General features: G+C 51.9%; 9 protein-coding genes across 9 annotated transcripts; 5 read left to right on the plus strand and 4 right to left on the minus strand.

Annotated features, from left to right (window-relative positions):
- Nucleotides 1–140: 140 nt before the first annotated feature.
- Nucleotides 141–1910, minus strand: ASPVEDRAFT_81317 (ankyrin repeat domain-containing protein; the record flags this gene model as incomplete). The annotated part of the gene is made up of 1 exon (XM_040817018.1): nucleotides 141–1910. The coding sequence occupies one exon, from the start codon at nucleotides 1908–1910 to the stop codon at nucleotides 141–143; it is 1770 nt and encodes a 589-aa protein (XP_040665485.1).
- Nucleotides 1911–2453: 543 nt separating this feature from the next.
- Nucleotides 2454–4313, minus strand: ASPVEDRAFT_523802 (CFEM domain-containing protein). The gene is made up of 7 exons (XM_040814625.1): nucleotides 4139–4313; nucleotides 3956–4091; nucleotides 3652–3912; nucleotides 3541–3608; nucleotides 3115–3497; nucleotides 2992–3059; nucleotides 2454–2933 (listed from the first exon to the last, which is right to left on the minus strand). Exons 1-7 carry the CDS (start codon nucleotides 4160–4162, stop codon nucleotides 2647–2649), a joined length of 1227 nt encoding a protein of 408 aa, XP_040665486.1. The 5' UTR covers nucleotides 4163–4313; the 3' UTR covers nucleotides 2454–2646.
- An 855-nt stretch (nucleotides 4314–5168) lies between these two features.
- ASPVEDRAFT_39101 (putative phosphoglycerate mutase family protein) lies at nucleotides 5169–5898 on the minus strand. The gene is made up of 3 exons (XM_040811841.1): nucleotides 5611–5898; nucleotides 5312–5534; nucleotides 5169–5257 (listed from the first exon to the last, which is right to left on the minus strand). The coding sequence occupies exons 1-3, from the start codon at nucleotides 5831–5833 to the stop codon at nucleotides 5179–5181; spliced, it is 525 nt and encodes a 174-aa protein (XP_040665487.1). The 5' UTR covers nucleotides 5834–5898; the 3' UTR covers nucleotides 5169–5178.
- Nucleotides 5899–6787: 889 nt separating this feature from the next.
- Nucleotides 6788–7548, minus strand: ASPVEDRAFT_39102 (CVNH domain-containing protein). The gene is made up of 2 exons (XM_040811842.1): nucleotides 7226–7548; nucleotides 6788–7166 (listed from the first exon to the last, which is right to left on the minus strand). Exons 1-2 carry the CDS (start codon nucleotides 7356–7358, stop codon nucleotides 6979–6981), a joined length of 321 nt encoding a protein of 106 aa, XP_040665488.1. The 5' UTR covers nucleotides 7359–7548; the 3' UTR covers nucleotides 6788–6978.
- A 317-nt stretch (nucleotides 7549–7865) lies between these two features.
- ASPVEDRAFT_39103 (uncharacterized protein) lies at nucleotides 7866–8211 on the plus strand. The gene has a single exon (XM_040811843.1). The coding sequence runs from the start codon at nucleotides 7880–7882 to the stop codon at nucleotides 8165–8167; it is 288 nt and encodes a 95-aa protein (XP_040665489.1). The 5' UTR covers nucleotides 7866–7879; the 3' UTR covers nucleotides 8168–8211.
- A 1291-nt stretch (nucleotides 8212–9502) lies between these two features.
- ASPVEDRAFT_51070 (Zn(II)2Cys6 transcription factor) lies at nucleotides 9503–11909 on the plus strand (the record flags this gene model as incomplete). The annotated part of the gene is made up of 7 exons (XM_040814419.1): nucleotides 9503–9591; nucleotides 9635–9908; nucleotides 10017–10230; nucleotides 10279–10310; nucleotides 10354–11607; nucleotides 11651–11665; nucleotides 11712–11909. The coding sequence occupies 7 exons, from the start codon at nucleotides 9503–9505 to the stop codon at nucleotides 11907–11909; spliced, it is 2076 nt and encodes a 691-aa protein (XP_040665490.1).
- A 57-nt stretch (nucleotides 11910–11966) lies between these two features.
- Nucleotides 11967–13684, plus strand: ASPVEDRAFT_26511 (lanthionine synthetase C family protein; the record flags this gene model as incomplete). Its single annotated transcript, XM_040809914.1, has 4 exons — nucleotides 11967–12147; nucleotides 12218–12782; nucleotides 12834–12847; nucleotides 12894–13684. The coding sequence occupies 4 exons, from the start codon at nucleotides 11967–11969 to the stop codon at nucleotides 13682–13684; spliced, it is 1551 nt and encodes a 516-aa protein (XP_040665491.1).
- A 704-nt stretch (nucleotides 13685–14388) lies between these two features.
- On the plus strand, nucleotides 14389–15191 carry ASPVEDRAFT_39107 (uncharacterized protein). Its single transcript, XM_040811844.1, has 2 exons — nucleotides 14389–14675; nucleotides 14746–15191. The coding sequence occupies exons 1-2, from the start codon at nucleotides 14427–14429 to the stop codon at nucleotides 14965–14967; spliced, it is 471 nt and encodes a 156-aa protein (XP_040665492.1). The 5' UTR covers nucleotides 14389–14426; the 3' UTR covers nucleotides 14968–15191.
- On the plus strand, nucleotides 15104–16850 carry ASPVEDRAFT_523938 (uncharacterized protein). Its single transcript, XM_040814627.1, has one exon. It carries the CDS (start codon nucleotides 15240–15242, stop codon nucleotides 16791–16793), a length of 1554 nt encoding a protein of 517 aa, XP_040665493.1. The 5' UTR covers nucleotides 15104–15239; the 3' UTR covers nucleotides 16794–16850.
- Nucleotides 16851–16866: the final 16 nt, after the last annotated feature.

The raw sequence follows: 16866 nt of genomic DNA on the forward strand, positions 1-16866 counted from the left end.
AATGATTGAAAAGACAGGATTGGATATAAAACATCAAGTCGGCCCGTTTTGTGAAGAAGGCATATTTCTCCCCCTCAAACGCGGCCATCCTTGTAACTCAGAATAAGAAAAGCTCCAAACGATAGTAGTACTTGGCGTCACTAAAAGGACCTTGGACCAAAGACAGAGTTATCCTCCAGCAACTCTCTATCAATCCTCGCGCTGGCCGCGTTATTCAACAGCCTGAAGATATTCCTAAACGGCCGGTTCTCCTCCGGGCCGTCTCCCCAGTCTTTATAGAAAGTCGCGAGCCCAACCGGCGACCAGCCTGCATGGTTCTGAGTGTGAAAAGCCCTACTGCCCCGGGCGAGCAGGATGCGGACAATGTCTTCCCTTTCACCACACGTCGCCAGGTAGAGGGGCGTACAGCCTTGTGCGTCCGGGTTATCAATATACTGCATATACCTGCTGGTCTGCGAACTTTCGCCAGCAAGTACATCGCTGGGCCGCGTCCAGGTCTCGGGGTCGGTATCGTCACCCAGCAGGATAACTACCATTCTAGGACTTCCCAGCTTAACAGCAGCAGTCAGGGCAGTGTCCCCGTTTGGATCCCGGGAATTCGGATCCGCGCCTTTCTGCAGCATCAGAGAGACGAGACTGGGCATGTTTAGCGTGATGGCGTGGTGTAGGGGCGGATTTGCAGACCAAGCCCTATATCGCGGCGTATGCTCACAGGCCCCCGACCCGATTAGCAGTACGAGCATCTCTTCATAGCCTGGTCGAAAGACATTCCACAGAAGTGTGGACTTGTCTCTTGCGGACATGGTATCGGATACCCCCGCCCGCAGAAGCAACTCGGCCATTTCCTTGTTATTGTGGGTAGCAGCACACTCTAGCGCCCAGGGCTTACGCGGGCGAGACTTATGGCCAAAGGGCACTGCACGGTGGACTGGTACGTTGTTCGTAATCAGGACCTCGATAGCGTCTCTAAGACCGTGGGTTATAGCTGCGAGAACGACTCCATTATTCACCGCGGAGTCAAGGGTGGCGGGCGATACCCCATGTTCAAACAAGACCCTTAGAATCTCCACACGGTTCAACAGAAGGCTAGCTACCAGGCTATCCCAGCCGTGTAGAATCGGTTCGACGGTGTCTATCAAGGCCCCATTTTCAAGCAGCAGTCGAGCAAGCTCAGTCCTCCCCAACTTGCAAGCCGCTACGAGCGGCGCTCCCACATTGATATCAGCCCCAGGTATCGTGCGCAGGGCATCAAGAATCTTCCGAACGAGCTCAACATCGCCTTTTTGAATCGCGAACCATAGCGGGGTCCGGTTGTTGTCAGTTTCATACGTAACAGACGCCCCAGCCTCTATCAGCAGCGCCGCGGTCTTGATGTGTCCAGCAGTAATCGCATAGGTCAACATACTGTGTCGGCCTATCAAAGCCGGCCTGGCATTCGGATCAGCACCAGCTGTAAGCAGTAAAGTCGCAATGCCGCAGTCATCTCTGTCAATAGCAGCGTACAGGGGCGAGTCTCCACCTCCGAATGCAGCGGCGTTCGCTATATTCGGATCGACTTTGTACTCCTCCAGTAGCAGGCGCACCATCGCTTTACGTCCGTTTCGGCAGGCGATGCAGAGTGGCAATACTATTGGGTCCAAGGGGTCTGCGCCGGCTGCGATGAGCTTCTTCATAGCGCGAACAGCGCCGCGCCCGGCCATCCAGCCGAGGATCGGTGGTTTAGTGAATATACCGTCGGTTGAGGTGTTTTGTAGAATCCATCGGTACAAATGGTGGTCCAAGAGCGCGTGGTTCGTTCTGCTGGTTAGGGCCAGGGCGCTTTTGTCGCGGCCCTTGTCGAGGTTGTCCCATATTATCAGCTTGAGTTCCGGTGGGAGGCTATTGAAAAATGCCCTAGAGGGTGACTCCATTTTGTATCTGCACGGTATAAGTGGCGATGGGTACGAATGAAGAAGAGAATTAAACGTCTGCTTGGGCCTTATATGTCGAGTTCAACAGCCTGTCAAGTTGAAAACTTTCAGGTACATGATAGAGTTATGGGTTGATCTGGTCAGTCAGGGCCATCCATGTTCGCTGGAAGTATATCCTCAAGGTTTGGTTCCTGACAGGGCAACCGGCGAATAGAAGCATGAGTCGGCAATATACAAACTTTGTTCAGTCCGGTATTGTTCCTGAATGCCATCACCTGAGGGTAATACGTTTCGGCGCCGTCGTCTGTTGGTAACACGGAACCGCAAGATAATCCCACAGTAGACTTCCATATGCAGCGGTGAATCACTGGCCGTGCCCAGCAGACACAAAAGAGCCCAAGACGGGCTTCTGGGACCTTCGCCTGGACCATAATTTCGAGATGACAGTTTGACTTGACACTCTGGATAGCAGAAACCGATTTGCCTTTGCCCAACCCGCTTTCTCCAGCCGGGCTCGACAGCAACGAAGCTTCACCGATGACGCTGACGGTGAAAGCTTGTTATCCGACCAGAATGGACTTCCCCATGGGGCCATCTCCCGACGAGAGTCGATAGTATGATCGCTCATCCGAGAACCAGACGTCCCATCCATGGTTCACGGCAGCTCAACATACTTAAGCAGCAAAAAGAATTTCCAGCCTACGTAGGCTGCGGTCACCAAAGCAAACAAGTCAAGTCACGTCTTGAAACTCTCCGCCGAAATCTCCTGCAGACGGATAAACTCGCCCTGTTCACGGTTCGCGCTTTGGAAGGTACGCGACTGCGTCGCCGGCGACGAGAAGGCGTTGCTTCCGCGACATCTCCCTCCCTCGCCGGAGGATGAGTCGTGGGTATACTGCGATGACTTGCTGTTCAGACGAGTGTAGGTGTAGTTGAAGAAGGCGCGGATTCCTGGCATGCAGGCGCAGATGAGCGAGAGATACACTTCGACGAGGGACCAGATGCCTATTTCAACGAGGGTTTCTATATGATGTCAGTGATGATGGACAGTGACGGACAGCTCCACTTAGCAAGTACGCACTGGTGGGATTTTCCTCTATGTTTAAATTTATGGACGAGACCAGACGTAAAATAGAGATGACCGTTACACTGCCAGTGGTTAATATCACCACCGATCCATCTACAGGTAGACAAGACAACTCACACGATCCCCACCGCAAACATAGAGCAGATGGCGAGCTTCTTCCTCCACGAGAGATTCATCCGCAGCAGCGTCGGCATGGGTAGACCGATAATCACCAGATCCAGAAAGATATTAATACTCGCGTGCGCCCAGATGATGTTCTCATGACTTAAACACGTCCCCTCGTGCTCCCCGTCCCACCTAGTCCAGAAATAGCTGAGAGGCCGGCAGGACAAGACCTTTGTGAGGAGTATCGCGACGCCCCAGGCAGTGGTGAATGCGAGGACGAGCTTGGTAGCGAGACGGAATCCTTCATGCGGGAACAGTCGAAGAAAGAGGAGCAGCATAGATATTTTGGTAAGCGCTATGCTCAGGACGTAGAGGACTTCCACCGCGAAGAAGAGCTGGTGTTGTTAGCGACGAAAAATGGTTTGGGGGGCGGCGTACGTGGAGGATTTGGGTGATATGATCAAAGGGGAGGAACCAGATGTCGTGGCCTAATCCAACGTGTTTCACTGAGAGGTCAGCACAGTATTCCAAGCGAAGAGGGCTACTTACGGAGAAACCCGATGACTGTGATGGCAATCGCATTCGCCTGCGCTGTTAGCTGTGCTGGCCTGGCTGCCGGCGCTGTACTCACCAGCGATAGTGCAGTAACTGCGTCGTCAAGACCAAGCGTGGACCCAATCAGTCGGCCAGCGATTCTGAGTATGACGGCAAGGCTGGAGAGGACAATACCCCCAATAAGGATACCTGGGTAGACGTTGTTGTCGACTGTGACGGGGTAGTCGCAGCTGGTGTACAGGAAATTCATGGATCCTGTTCGGTCAGAGAAGGCTCGCACGTCCAGCAGGAGACGTACTCAGGTTATCTTTTGTAGTGCAGGTCTGCAGCCCGCAGGCTTCGACATCTGCTATGAGCGGCGCATCATGGCATATGCAGTCGAGGTCGAGGATTGAACAGCTCGACGAAGACACGGCTTGCGACAGGCAAGCCAGCTAGAGGCTGTCAGCATATGCCCAGTCTGGAGAGAAGCGCAACTGACCGCGCATGATGGTAACCCATCCATTGTTTCTGCACGAGACCCTCCTCGATCTGGGGCGAGAGCAGATTGAATTGGTTATATCGTTCAACAGTGCGGCAAGTCCGTGCAGGACCCAGCTGCCTCAGCCCCCACCCACCGCGGCACTCCATCCTCAGCTTCTCCTCGTGGGGACTGTTAGTTGATGGTTTGCTGGGAAGGATTTGCAGTTCGCTTCACTCCGCGGTCCGGGGAACAGATAGTGCGGTGCTCAGGCCTCACCGAAGATAAACCGGCCAGTGGCAGCCAGTGGCAGCCGGACGGTGGAGAAGCCAGCGAGACCGATCTGCCATGGCAATGCTCGTTCAGGCAGATTTCATCCCTGAAGTCTGGTTCTGGGTCGGGGCTCCCCACAGCTATCCCATGCTGCTGCATGCGGCCGTACTTTGGCAGTTCACCTTAGGCTGGCCAGACCTTGCTGGAGAACGTTTCCGACTCCCAATTCCTTTGCCTCTCCAGGGAGCGATCGCCCCATAATGAATCATTGACTCGACCGTCCAATCTTCACCTGGGCCTCAATTCCCAGCAGGGGCAGTCCGTCCTCGTTCCCTTCTGCCACCGACCCTCGAATCCCAGTTTATCCCCTAACTTCGTATCCTGGCCCGGGAAGGATTGCCTATGGCTTGGGTTCAGCTTAAAATTGGGTCTGCGTTGTGCACGTGCTATTGTAAATAGTCGTCTATCACTCCCGTGAGCCTGATCTGTGCCGTGTCTTGGTGGTCCGCTTGCTTATTGCTGCCCCACTCAGTCAGTTACTGGCCTGCTTGACTTGCGTCACGACTCTGTGGCGCTGTCTCGGGCATTATATCCGTAGATCATTCAATAGCTAATCTCGTTGGAGAGTATTTACGTACAATCTACACTTAAATCTGGCGATCGCCCCTGACAATGGCTGTCAAAAGTTCGTATTCAACTTCGTAGCATACTCGCCTGCAGTCTCTATCTCTGCTCTTTTACCTCGAAAGGAGAATGTTCATCTCATTCATAAACTCTATCACTGACCTCTAATCCAGCCCAGGACACTGCTCGCTCGACTCCGTGACCTCGCCGTACGGGGGTTCGTCGGTCCAGATCAAATCAAAGCTGCATCGTCAATCAATATCGCAGACAAACTAACTAGATCGCGCAGAAACTCACCTGTCACTGGGATACTCGGGTGCGTCGTCGGCCCCCAACTCCTCAATAATGTCCGTCAATGCGTCGTGCTCCCAGCAGATCAAGACGTTACCCTCGCCGTCGTAGTCCTCGATAGCGTCCTTCACACACTCCGGGTCGTCACGGTCGCATGAGATATCGACTTCCAGTCCAAGGTCACCGGCAAGAGGCTGAACGGTCTTCAGGGGTCGGTTTCGGTGGCCATCTGAGACGGGATACAGTTAGCTTTCTGAAACCACCCCCCGGAGCAAACCAAGCTGTCTAGAAGTAATCAAACATACCATCCTTCGGCGTCATAGCCATGATCTTGCCAATGTTATACTCAGACGACGATCCGAAGACGGAGCGGAGACATTCTGCGCGCTGCTCGCCCTTGGCGCTGAGACCCGTAACATCGTCATCTTCGGGCTTCTCGCCGTGGCGGATGAGATAGACCGTAGGATCGGCGGCAGCGACAAGCGTGCTCACGGCAAGAACCGCGACCGGGAGGATCTTGGAATACATCTCTGGTTTTGTTGTTGTTCGGTTTCGGGTTGGGCAACTCCTACCTCAGAGCACAGCAACAACCCCTTACATACCCCTTATATACCCCTTACACCCAATTCTGGGCCCCCACGGGGCAACAGCCAATGTAACCGTCTGTGAACAGCTTCGCAGGAACAGCTCTTCCTGTGAAGATCAGATAGGCAACACCTGATGCGTATACACCACCTGATTGGCCAGCTGACGCACGTGGTGCAACGCTTCGTTGTGTGCGCTCAGCAGGTCCTCGCGATCATCTCGATTGCTTACCTTAGTTTCCCCACTGATCAGGAATGCTTGTTTCGGATGCACTGCGTGCTCGTTTACTGGGATGGGTTTGGTTGAGGGTTGGGGCTGTGATGTGCATGTTGCGGTTGCAGGTGGTGGATTTGCAGCCTTGCAGGGCTGTATCTCATTCCTGTGGTGACGAGTAGCCAGTGTTATGGGTGTATTGGTGCACATGCGACTGATTTATAACAGGATTACATTTAGTATTTTTTGTAGGATATTGGGGTAGATAGATAAGTGCTCTACAAGGCTGGTGAGACAAGGACACATCTGGTTGTTCACGATGTACTCCTTATTTAATCAGTGGTACTTTTGGTCATCTAAACCCAAATATGAGTGATATTAGTGCTGGTTTCGTCTCGAGTGCATTTATTGTACCCATGGAGGCACGTGAAGCAATACTGAGATTGGAAATATATATACAAACTCAAGTCGACCCAAGCTATCCCCAACAGGAAATTTCCACATCTTGCTACGCCGTCTACGTGTATGGATCTCTTTTAGCCAATCTAAATCTGAATAAGGAACTATATCGAAGATTATAGCTTATCGGACAATTCGAAACAAACAAACATATGACGACAGAAGCCAAGCGAAAGCTTGTGGAAGGGTACAGCCGATACTTACCGATATTCCTGAAAGAAGCTTAACGATGTCTGGTTGGTCAACCACGGTAAGATTACAGCTTAGCCAGTTTTAATTGTGTAATTGACGGGAAGGATCCAGCTTCTAGTATAAAGCAGAAAGCCCTGGTCAACGCGAAGTCTTACAGTCGTAGTTTGTATTTGAATATCTAGTTCCATCCAAATATCATGTGCTGCACTATGAAGGGAAACATATCACGAAAAGTCAAAAGACCCATTGTTATTTCCAAGCCGCTCAGCCAGGTTTACATTCGCCTCAACCGGCTCCCCCTCTGCATTGTCCAATGTAGCGCGAAGGACAGGCACACTCTCATCTCCCTCAAGATCGAGACTGATGTCCGAGGCGCTGCCGCCGAATCCGGCTCCCTCCCATTCAAAATGCCCTGTGAGAATAGTCAGTGACCACGGGGTGATGGAAGAAACAAGCAAGCAGGGAAAGTACCATCGGAATTTCCCAAGATCTCATTCAGGTCAAAACGGGCCTCGACGTATTCTTCGTCTTCGTTCAGGAGGTCGGCGACGAGGATGTGGTCGTCCTCAAGGCGGATGTTTTGGGCACTCGCGTGGAAACTCATTTTGGATTTATATCGACTGGATTCACGAGTTATATAGAAAACAGGTAGTTATTCAATAGATGATGAACGAGATTAATGAGGTAGTGGCCGAAATTATGGCATTAAATAATGGCCGTCTCCTCTCAATGCAATGGCTAAGCAGCACATTAGGCAGCAGTTATTGCACTGGAGTCGCTGTATGCATGACAAGATCAACAGGGCAAGACTAGGCTAGCACCCCGGGGGCCCCAATCGCCAAGGTACAATAAGAGACTGACAAGTCAGCCTTGAGAGTGGATCTGGTCCTCTGCGGGTCATCTAGCTGTCAGACCGCTTGGCTTACTATATAACGATGTATGTAAATGGTCGACTGCCAGGCATGTGGCCCAGTTTTTCACTGAATGCAACATAGTAAAAAATTGTACAACTGCCTGGGCCTGGTCGCCAAGGATTGAGCTAGGGCCGCCAAATGCCATGCGATTGCGTTAGGGACATGGTGGGACTTCAGCCCTGTTCTGTGGTCTGTTGCTGCTCTTGGCGTCATGGCGACTCTTGTGCTGGCTAATCTAGTGGACGCACAGGGAGTATATGCGGATATGCTTGCCATTTTAATATTGGTGCCTGCGATGGTGCATGGGATCCTTCCTATTACAATGTCTTTGACAGCAAGGCTATGCAGTGACACACCCATCAGCTCAGAGAAGATTAGGGACATATGGGCAAGCCACATAGCCACACACAGAAATGCCGAGAGACACATATGTATGCCTTCACCGATTAGGAATGCGAGACTGGAGCCACCCGTGACCACCAACTATCAACCGGTTTGACGGACTATAATGCTGCGCATTGGACGCGGATGACGTTTACAAAGTGAGGCTATGTATATCGATCAAACTAGTAGATAGTTGGTGCCAATCATACTCTGTTAGACTCGCGCATCATAATTCATGAGCGCCGCCCGGTCCTAACGCAAACATCCGCTGAGACCAATCGGGGAGATATTGGGCTAAGTTGATTGCTGCAACTACCATCCATACCAGAATTGGGGAAAGATAAATCTCGTTGCCGAACCGAACTCAAATAAGCTGGGAATAGAACTCGTCATTCCAGATGTAGATATAGAACTTATATATAGAGTATGTATTTTACTAGCGATGTCAAATAGATTCCATGAACCTAGGCACAGTAGAAGGTGACATAACAATCCGGCTTTCCATCCTCATCAATCTCGCACTGATCGATCAATGGGAAGAAATCCTCGTTGGGACAGTTCTGGAGGCAGGTTTTGGCACTGCCGCAGGGGTATCATCTGGACCAGTATGACCACGATGCAGCATCCCAGGTGGTCCGGAGACAGTATCTACCGCAACTTGGCTATCAGCTCTTTCACCAATTTGCTTATAACGGCTCTCTCAAGCTAGCTAAGTATCAGCAGTAATTCTCCAGGCCTCGATCCCAGCCACAGTTGGAAGGCCGTCCACTTCGGGAGCAGGGTTAGTGTCTGATGACATGTTTCGCGCCGCATCAGGGCTGCCAACGTGCTTGTCCGACAGCACGATAAAGTCAGTTGAAGCGTCTTGTTCAAGGGGCGGTTCAGTGCGCGGTTGTGTCGTGTTTTAACATGCGAGAATTGATATCAAAGTCTTCTCGCTGGAGAGCAGCAAGGATGTCCTGGTCATTTAAGCCATCGTCGTACATTAGCGCTCTAATCCGAGCATGAAGGGCCATACCCTTGCTTGCCGTGAGATTATTCTTCCCCACACCCGTAGAGAGAGCCGAGACGTGAGCGTGCGAGTTGTGACTTTAATGCCGTACTTCTGGTTAAGTAGATGTACGATGCCTCAGGCCACGAATCTCAGGGGCTTTAAATTGATACTTGGACGAGGCATGATGGTCTTGGGGCCCAAATGCAGCAAATATGTGAGCTGAAGTAAAGTGATACATTGTCGGAGTGCCTACATTGGACAAAAGAACTAAGAAATTTCCGTGTTTTATTTGTTGTCTTTCCCCTTTTGTCTCAACAGGACGTTACTATGAGCTTAGTCATGTCCACGGCGCCCCCCCAATCCTCGGCCTCCTATAAAGAATACCGATCTACACCAAATCCTGCCACGAATTGCTCTGCTTGTCATCACTAACTGCATGAATTAATTTAACACGCAATGCAGGCTCACGGAGCAAGTGATGGTAAAGTCACCAAAGGCCGTCGGACCCGCATTCCTCTGTCTTGCGAGCCCTGTCGCGCCCGAAAGTAGGGATACCTACCGTTATCGATGCTTAGGCTGACGAGATAGACTCAAATGTAACCGCGAGAAACCGTGTCAGAATTGCTCCGTCCGTGGAAAACAGGATGAATGCATATTCAAGGGATCAACTGCTGGAGCCTCGCTGTCATCACGCGCGCCCAGAAATGGGGACACAATGCGCCACCGCATCGACCATCTAGAGGACATGGTAAAGAGACTGATTGACCAACGCCAGAGCGTTCCATCCGGTAATGCTTTATCAGAGGGGACCCAGGAATCTGGCATTGTACCTGGTTCAGACTCAAGCCGCGTTGGTACGACGGTAATTGATGGAGTTCACTCTTTCTATAAACCAACTGATGATTGGTACGATGTGTTACAAGAAGTCAGTTCGCTTCATACCTTGTTATTCTTTGCTAATGTTGACTAGGTCAATGAGCTTAAACAAGCCTGGAGTGATACACTGGATGAGCCTGATGATGTACAGCCGAATCTTTCAGATGTCGATGGGACCAGTCTTCTCTTCGGTCAGGTCGAGCGGGTGGACCTGCCGGTGATACTCTCGTCTCTGCCGCCCAAGGCAGAGGCCGATACACTTTTCCAGTGGTTCTTTGAATATCACAACTTTCCATTGTCAATTCCACGTGGGCGTGTCCTGATCTGCTATTAAACCCCACGCTTACCGATTACAGCCATCATACATCAACCTACTTTTATGCGAGAGGTATTTCCACTCCCCATAGATGTCGGCTCTTCTAATTGCACAGTACGACGCTCACTGGAGTGATCCTTCCAAAACAAATATTATTTGGATAGGACTGCTGTTCTCCGTGCTCGGAATCACCATGATCGCAGTTCAGTTCGGCGGACCACCGGGATACCAGGGAGTCTCTGATGAATACTTCCATCTCTACCGACTACGCACAGCACAGTGCCTACTCATGGGCGACATTGCAAAGTGCCTACCATACACCATCGAGACCCTTCGTTTCAACGCCACCGCCGAACTCAACAGAAACGACGACAATAGCCGCAGTCTGTGGATCATGACCGGCGTCCTAGTTCGCGCGGCAGTCAACATGGGTTATCACCGCGACCCAGACCATACTCCGTCCTTGTCAACTATCCAATCAGAATACCGCCGCCGGGTTTGGCTTTCCGTAGAGAGCATGGATGACGTTGCCTCTTTTTTGTCTGGCATGCCGCGCATGTTGCCAGCCATAAATTCCGACACGAAAGAGCCGCGGAATATCAACGAGTCGGAATTGACTGAAGGCATAACCGAGCTGCCAGCGTCAAAACCACTATCTGAGCCAACCGCAGCCACTTACATGATTGTCAAAGGCCGGATGTTTCACGGACTGGGCGAGGTCATCGATTTCATCAACGGCCCTGGCGCAAATAACTACACGCGGGTACTTGAAATTGACCAGCTGCTGCGGGATCAAAGGGAACAGGTCCCATCACACATGCTGGTAGAGCCGAACAAAGTAGACTGCAGCCATCTGAAAGTCCCAACCGACTATTCAGCTCTGAATCTGGCATGCATGTATCACCATGGGATGTGCACTTTACACCGCAAGTTCATTCAGAAAGACCGCAACGACCCGCCTGGGAATATCTCGCGTTCGCGATGTATTGCTTCGTCGCTAGCACTGATCGAGTACCAGCAATTACTTCAGCCGTCGTGGTATACAGCTTCACGCACTCGCCAGATGCTCGCCCCAGCTGCGATGACCCTGCTTCTCGAGTTGGAATCTCGGCGGACGAAACCGGTCACAGATTCCGAATTTGAGACCGATACTCTACTGGGAGCATTCGAGAAGTCTGTTGCTCTCTGGCAAGAAGCTCCGAGGTCTTGCGAGGAGGCGTGGAAGGTGTGCAGAATCTTGACTCGCATGCTTCGCGGCTTGAAGACAGCCATCCAGCCAAATCACCATGGTCAATCGCCTTTAAATATGATGGATTTACAGCATTCTGACGACTTACTGGAGATGCTAGATGACAAGGAAATCGACTGGGTGAGTTGTCTTCTCTTTGCGATTGCCCACGCTAATTAGATAGGCATGGTGGGATGGGGTCCTTGAGAGTTCCCCACTGCTGAATGAACATATCACAAGTCAAGATTTCGGTCCGTAAATGCCGATCTGCTAAAAGCTTTTCCTTCGTCCATGATGCTAGAACTGATGGGAATAAACAAGCGAGAACTTTATATGAGCTTATGTCACTCGGTGCCTTACACGTCAGACGCGGGGGAGTGGTGCCTGAATGTCCAGCCCATCAACGCCAGCCACAAACTGCGAAAATGCAAAGCACGCCATAAAGCTGCATCTGACCCAATTCAAGCCTCAATCTTAAGTGTACATCACCTTGCACCAAGATGTCGCACCGCCCGCAGTTCTACCCCAACACGCTTGAATTGCCCCAAATTAATGAACCAACACTTCGCCAAGCGCTCACCGACCTTAGCACGGCAGTCCACAATGGCGTCAAAATCATCGAAAGGGGAGATCCTGCTCGTGGACAGTACGATGGGAGAGGCATATTCACAGGGGAACTAGGTATGCACCGCTTGCATAAATAATCTCACCAACATACTACTTGTTGCGTGGAACCAACTAATGTTTACAGGCATCGTCTTAACATATCTCCGCCTCGCCCAACAAGCGCGATCGCTTGAAGAAAGCGGACAGTCCATCCCAAACTTCTACGCTCTATCTGCCGCCCGAATCCCAGAGGATGGCCCCGATCTCCCACTCCGGATCGGCGGTCTCTCGCCTCTACCGTCGAAATCGCCAATCGCTGCGGTTGCCGTGAGGATCCTGCATAGATCTGCCACGGATATCGCGGGGACCATCTCCGACGCTGATATCGCATGTCTTGGTGACGCTGTTAAACTCGCCCTCAGCCATGGCGCGACCGGCTTCTACCACGGGCATGACCTGGGTGCTGATGAAGTGCTGTTTGGTCGGACTGGGCTGCTTTGGGTACTCTTGAATCTTAGAGCCAAGGCCGACACTTTTCCTCCTGCGCAGCGAGACCTGTTACGTCCTGTATTGGGCGACATTCCTGATCTTCTGCGCCGCATCGTTGACGCCGGTAAAGAGGGTTCAGCTCATTATGTCAAGAAGCATGGGGAGAAAGATGCCCTTCCATTGATGTGGACCTGGATGCCGGGGCATTATGGAATTGGCTGGTATGTACCTGCAACACCTTCTTGAGTCCAATCAACTAACACACATACCAGGGCACATGGATTGAGTAAGCTTACCCCCTACCTTAACATACAGCCAACTAATAAACCCAGCCGGGATCATCCCCGTCCTCCTCGCCACCCGCACAGAGGAGGTAGCGCCCTACCTCACCGAAATAGGATCTACAATCACAGGCCTCTGCAAGCTCTGCATCACACACAACGGCCACCTCCCAACAGCAATCCCCCAGCGCCACTCAACCGCCGGTCGTGAGAGCCCCCTCGTACAGATCTGCCACGGCGCCCCCGCAATCCTCGGCCTCCTCGGCTCGTCTATGAAAAACACCGATCTACTCCTAAACAACTGGACACCGGACTGGGAAACCGCCGCGCGCCTAGCCACCGAGCGCGTCTGGGACGAGGGACTCCTCTCAAAGGGCGGCGGTCTCTGCCACGGCATTACCGGAAATGCATGGCCATTGCTGATGCTACATGATGTTTTCGAGTATAACCGTGAACCATTAAGCAGGGCGCGTGAGAATTACCTCGCACGACAAGGAAAACAGCAAAATGAGATTCCCGAGATACTAAGTAGCGATTTCTTCCTCGCTAGAGCGCTCGCGATGATTCTGCACGCGCGCGAAACGCAACCGTATAACCACGAGAAGTCGCCAAAGACCGCGTCGAATGATTATCGCTTGCCGGACCACCCGTACTCCCTCTTCGAAGGATTAGCGGGGGTGCTATGCGCATGGGCTGAAACGGTCCCTGTGCTTCGGGCCCGGCTGCGCAAGATGGAAGTTGGTCAGGAGGGACTCGCCCAAGATGAGGCGTTTAAGAAATACACCACTCAGCAACTTGGGTTCCCGTGTCTTGGTGGGAATGGAGCGGTTGGGGTGCTTTAATCATCATTACCTATCAAGGAGTGGCTTCAACGGCCTCCATTTCAGCTAAACAAGTTTAAGACAAGACTTGCAGTTGGAGATGCACCGATGCAGCTACTATGGAACGCTAGTTGTCTGCAGGTTCTGATGCTGCCATGTCCAAGTTAGTGGACCAGGCCTGCCTTCCCCCAATTCTTCATCTTTCTAACCCTCTTCCTGTTAAAAGTCGTGGATGTACATTTCTATTCTCTATTATAGGCATTACAAGCCTTGGACATTATTCAGTATATATAAAAAAATCACTGAGTATGAATATAAATACTTCGCTGTGCTTAGATGGAATCTGACACCACAATCTCCCAGGCTTTGGCACCACATTATTAGTCTCTCATGTTGCTGCGCAATTAAGGCGCAATAGAAATTCCAATAATAGCCTCGCGGGAATTTTAACTGCCTGAAATCGCGTGCGAGGACGCGAAAGGCTGAAAGGACAAGACCACCCAATGGTAGCGTAGAAATGGAATTCTACACAAAAATCGCCGTTAGCCAAGCTCTTCTACATCCAATGGCAGCATCATACGCGTTATATCGCGAGGCTGTACCCAATAACGCTGACAAGGCTGAAGGATGCCAGACTAGACCCCTCTTCGAGCCATCTTAACGGGGGCCGTGGAATCTATTTAATGCCCCCCATTCCTCAGCTGAGCCTGAACCTTTACTCACCCCCCGTTCCTGTTTTACCTTTAACTTCCACTATATAAACATGTCCAACGTACGAGATAGCCCGAACCTCATCCGCAACGACTACGGCTGCGGCAGATGGGCAAGCGTAATCAACTACATCAACAAAATGCAGGATAAAACAATCTACATCCCGCCCGGACCCGCCACCATCCACAGCTCAAAGGACTACGATCTCCGGATCGACCTGCAGGGTATCTTTCCGGACCACTCGCGGGCTAATGTTACCTGGTTTAACATCCAGGTGCAGGAGAATAGAGCGCGGGGTGGGGTATGTCCTCTGCTTATACACATTCCACCCCTTGGTGATCGTGATAAGTGCCTGACTCTGGAAAAATAAGGATAATACAACCGTTTTCACAACATACGTACACAAAGAAGGATACGAGAGCTGGAGCGCGCATCACCTTAACAGCTCTACAATCCTCAAGGCCATGCAGCAGCAGGCGCTGCATCAACAGCCGGAATGCTGTGTTTTCATGACGCGGAATGGAAATTCGATCTCTTCTGCAAGGATCCCGCGGTCTCCGGATGGGATTAGCTATACGATTTGGACGCCGTAGGCAGATAACTAGGGTGGATCGGGTTGGACATACCCATTTGGGTACTTGCTAGTTAAATGACGCAGAGCGGGAGATGTCAATTGTTTACTGCCGAACTGCCGATCAACTAATCAGAGAAGACAAATGGATCGTGAGGCACGTGCACTGGAATGGATGAATTGGAGTAGGACAACTAGTTAAATTAAATCATCCAACCATCCAAATAAAATTATTTTCCTGCTCGCACTTCTCTTGCCATTGGAATTGCCCGTCTGCAATCCTCCGCAGACAAGATGCGCCGCCACACCCTGGCCCTAACGGCCCTAACACTCTCTCTAACCCAAGGCACAACAGCAAGCTATGCCTTCTACGTGGGCAAAAACCTCACAGCCAGCGGGGGCACAATGATCGGAGGTACAGGCGAAGAAGTCTCGAGCCACTGGCTGCAACTGTTCCCCGCGCGCTCTCACCCGCCCAACTCAACCATCACCGTCGGGGTAACGCAGGACGCGAGCTACCCGGGCGAACTGATCCAGATCCCGCAGGTGAGCCATACATATCGGTACCTGAGCATGGAGTATACGGATTTCGAGGGGTTGCCGCCGCCGCTGACGAATGGCGGGGTGAATGAGTTTGGCGTTGGGGTTCGGGATGTTTGGGCGGATAATCGGGATGAGTTGCTGCAGATGACGCCTGATCCGCAGCGCGGGTTGCAGTATAGTGACCTTGCGCGGGTTGTTATGGAACGGGCAAAGACGGCGAAGGAAGGGGTGCAGATTATCGGGGATATGATCAAGAAGTACGGAGAGGCGACTTATGGTGGGAATTCGCACCTTATTGCGGATTACAACGAGGGATGGGTTGTTTGGGAGATGGCTGGGGGAAAGGGTCTTTGGGCTGCGCAGCGCCTAGGCCCTGATGAAGTTAAAGTGCTGTATCCAGGGTATATCGAAGATTTCCCGGTTGATTTCCACGACAGCCCTGATTACATGGGCTCCGACAACATCGTCTCCTTTGCAGTCGAGCAAGGCTGGTGGAACAAGACCTCCGGCAAGCCATTCAACATCTTCGACGTCTATGGGCCCCAGGATCCCCGGTATAAAGCCCGCGACGGCGGATACAAGTACATGTCCCAGGCAACGCTGGAAAACGCTACATTGGCAATGGCCCCAGTGACAGAAGAAGACCTCATGGCGCGGGTCCGCGACCACCGCATCTCGGACGACGAATCCGGGTACGGACAAGTCCTGACTCTGAGCCCTGGCGTGGACGCAGATATGCTCCGGATCTGGATCGCGCCGACAGGCTCTGTCTCGGCACCATTCGTCCCTTGGTGGCTGGGCGTGCAGTCCATCCCACCTGAATTCGGGGAACACAGATACCTGACCACCGGAGCGTCGAGCAGCTTCTTGAATACCGATTACCAGCTCCAGGAGGCGTCTGAGTTTGCGGGTCGGGTATTCAAGCGCGTGTTGTACTACATGTGCTCCGCGCCGAACCAGTATCTCCCGCTTGTTACGGAGGTGCTGAATGGGTTTGAGTCGGAATCTCGAGAGCAGGTTTACGGGTGGGTTGAAAAGGCTGCACAGGGCTTAATTGATGCCGGGCAAAGGGAAGAGGCGCAGTCGTTGTTGACATACTATTCGCATTCTCGAGCAGCGAAGGCACTTGAGATTGGTCACCGCTTGAATGGTGCTCTTGACGGGTATATCAAGCTCACGGGCAAGTGGAAGAGTCCTGTTGGCAGCGAGATCAACGACAGTGGCGAGGGGAATGAGACGGTCAACTGTCTGGTTGGATATGATCCTGACCAGCCTGCATATCTACAGCACCAGACCGGAGTTTAATGGCCGTCGTCAGTGAGCACCTAACTTCGTGCATGGCAGTAATAGCTTTAAGTATTTGCCTTAGTAGTAAAAA

Source organism: Aspergillus versicolor, assembly GCF_001890125.1.
Source record: "Aspergillus versicolor CBS 583.65 unplaced genomic scaffold ASPVEscaffold_3, whole genome shotgun sequence".
Taxonomy (NCBI): domain Eukaryota; kingdom Fungi; phylum Ascomycota; class Eurotiomycetes; order Eurotiales; family Aspergillaceae; genus Aspergillus; species Aspergillus versicolor.

Excerpts from the sequence above, each read along its gene's own strand:
- ASPVEDRAFT_523802 (XM_040814625.1), bottom strand. The coding sequence starts at position 4,162 with ATGGATGGGTTACCATCATGCGCG. Across the intron at positions 3,913-3,955 it reads CACTACAAAAGATAACCTGA|GATCCATGAATTTCCTGTAC; the intron begins GTACGTCTCCTG and ends CTGACCGAACAG. Across the intron at positions 3,498-3,540 it reads ATATCACCCAAATCCTCCAC|CTCTTCTTCGCGGTGGAAGT; the intron begins GTACGCCGCCCC and ends TAACAACACCAG.
- ASPVEDRAFT_39101 (XM_040811841.1), bottom strand. The coding sequence starts at position 5,833 with ATGTATTCCAAGATCCTCCCGGTCGCGGTTCTTGCCGTGAGCACGCTT. Across the intron at positions 5,535-5,610 it reads GGCTATGACGCCGAAGGATG|ATGGCCACCGAAACCGACCC; the intron begins GTATGTTTGATT and ends ATCCCGTCTCAG. Across the intron at positions 5,258-5,311 it reads CCCGAGTATCCCAGTGACAG|CTTTGATTTGATCTGGACCG; the intron begins GTGAGTTTCTGC and ends TTGACGATGCAG.
- ASPVEDRAFT_39102 (XM_040811842.1), bottom strand. The coding sequence starts at position 7,358 with ATGAGTTTCCACGCGAGTGCCCAAAACATCCGCCTTGAGGACGACCAC. Across the intron at positions 7,167-7,225 it reads GATCTTGGGAAATTCCGATG|GGCATTTTGAATGGGAGGGA; the intron begins GTACTTTCCCTG and ends CTATTCTCACAG.
- ASPVEDRAFT_39103 (XM_040811843.1), top strand. The coding sequence starts at position 7,880 with ATGGCGACTCTTGTGCTGGCTAATCTAGTGGACGCACAGGGAGTATAT.
- ASPVEDRAFT_39107 (XM_040811844.1), top strand. The coding sequence starts at position 14,427 with ATGTCCAACGTACGAGATAGCCCGAACCTCATCCGCAACGACTACGGC. Across the intron at positions 14,676-14,745 it reads AGAATAGAGCGCGGGGTGGG|GATAATACAACCGTTTTCAC; the intron begins GTATGTCCTCTG and ends TGGAAAAATAAG.
- ASPVEDRAFT_523938 (XM_040814627.1), top strand. The coding sequence starts at position 15,240 with ATGCGCCGCCACACCCTGGCCCTAACGGCCCTAACACTCTCTCTAACC.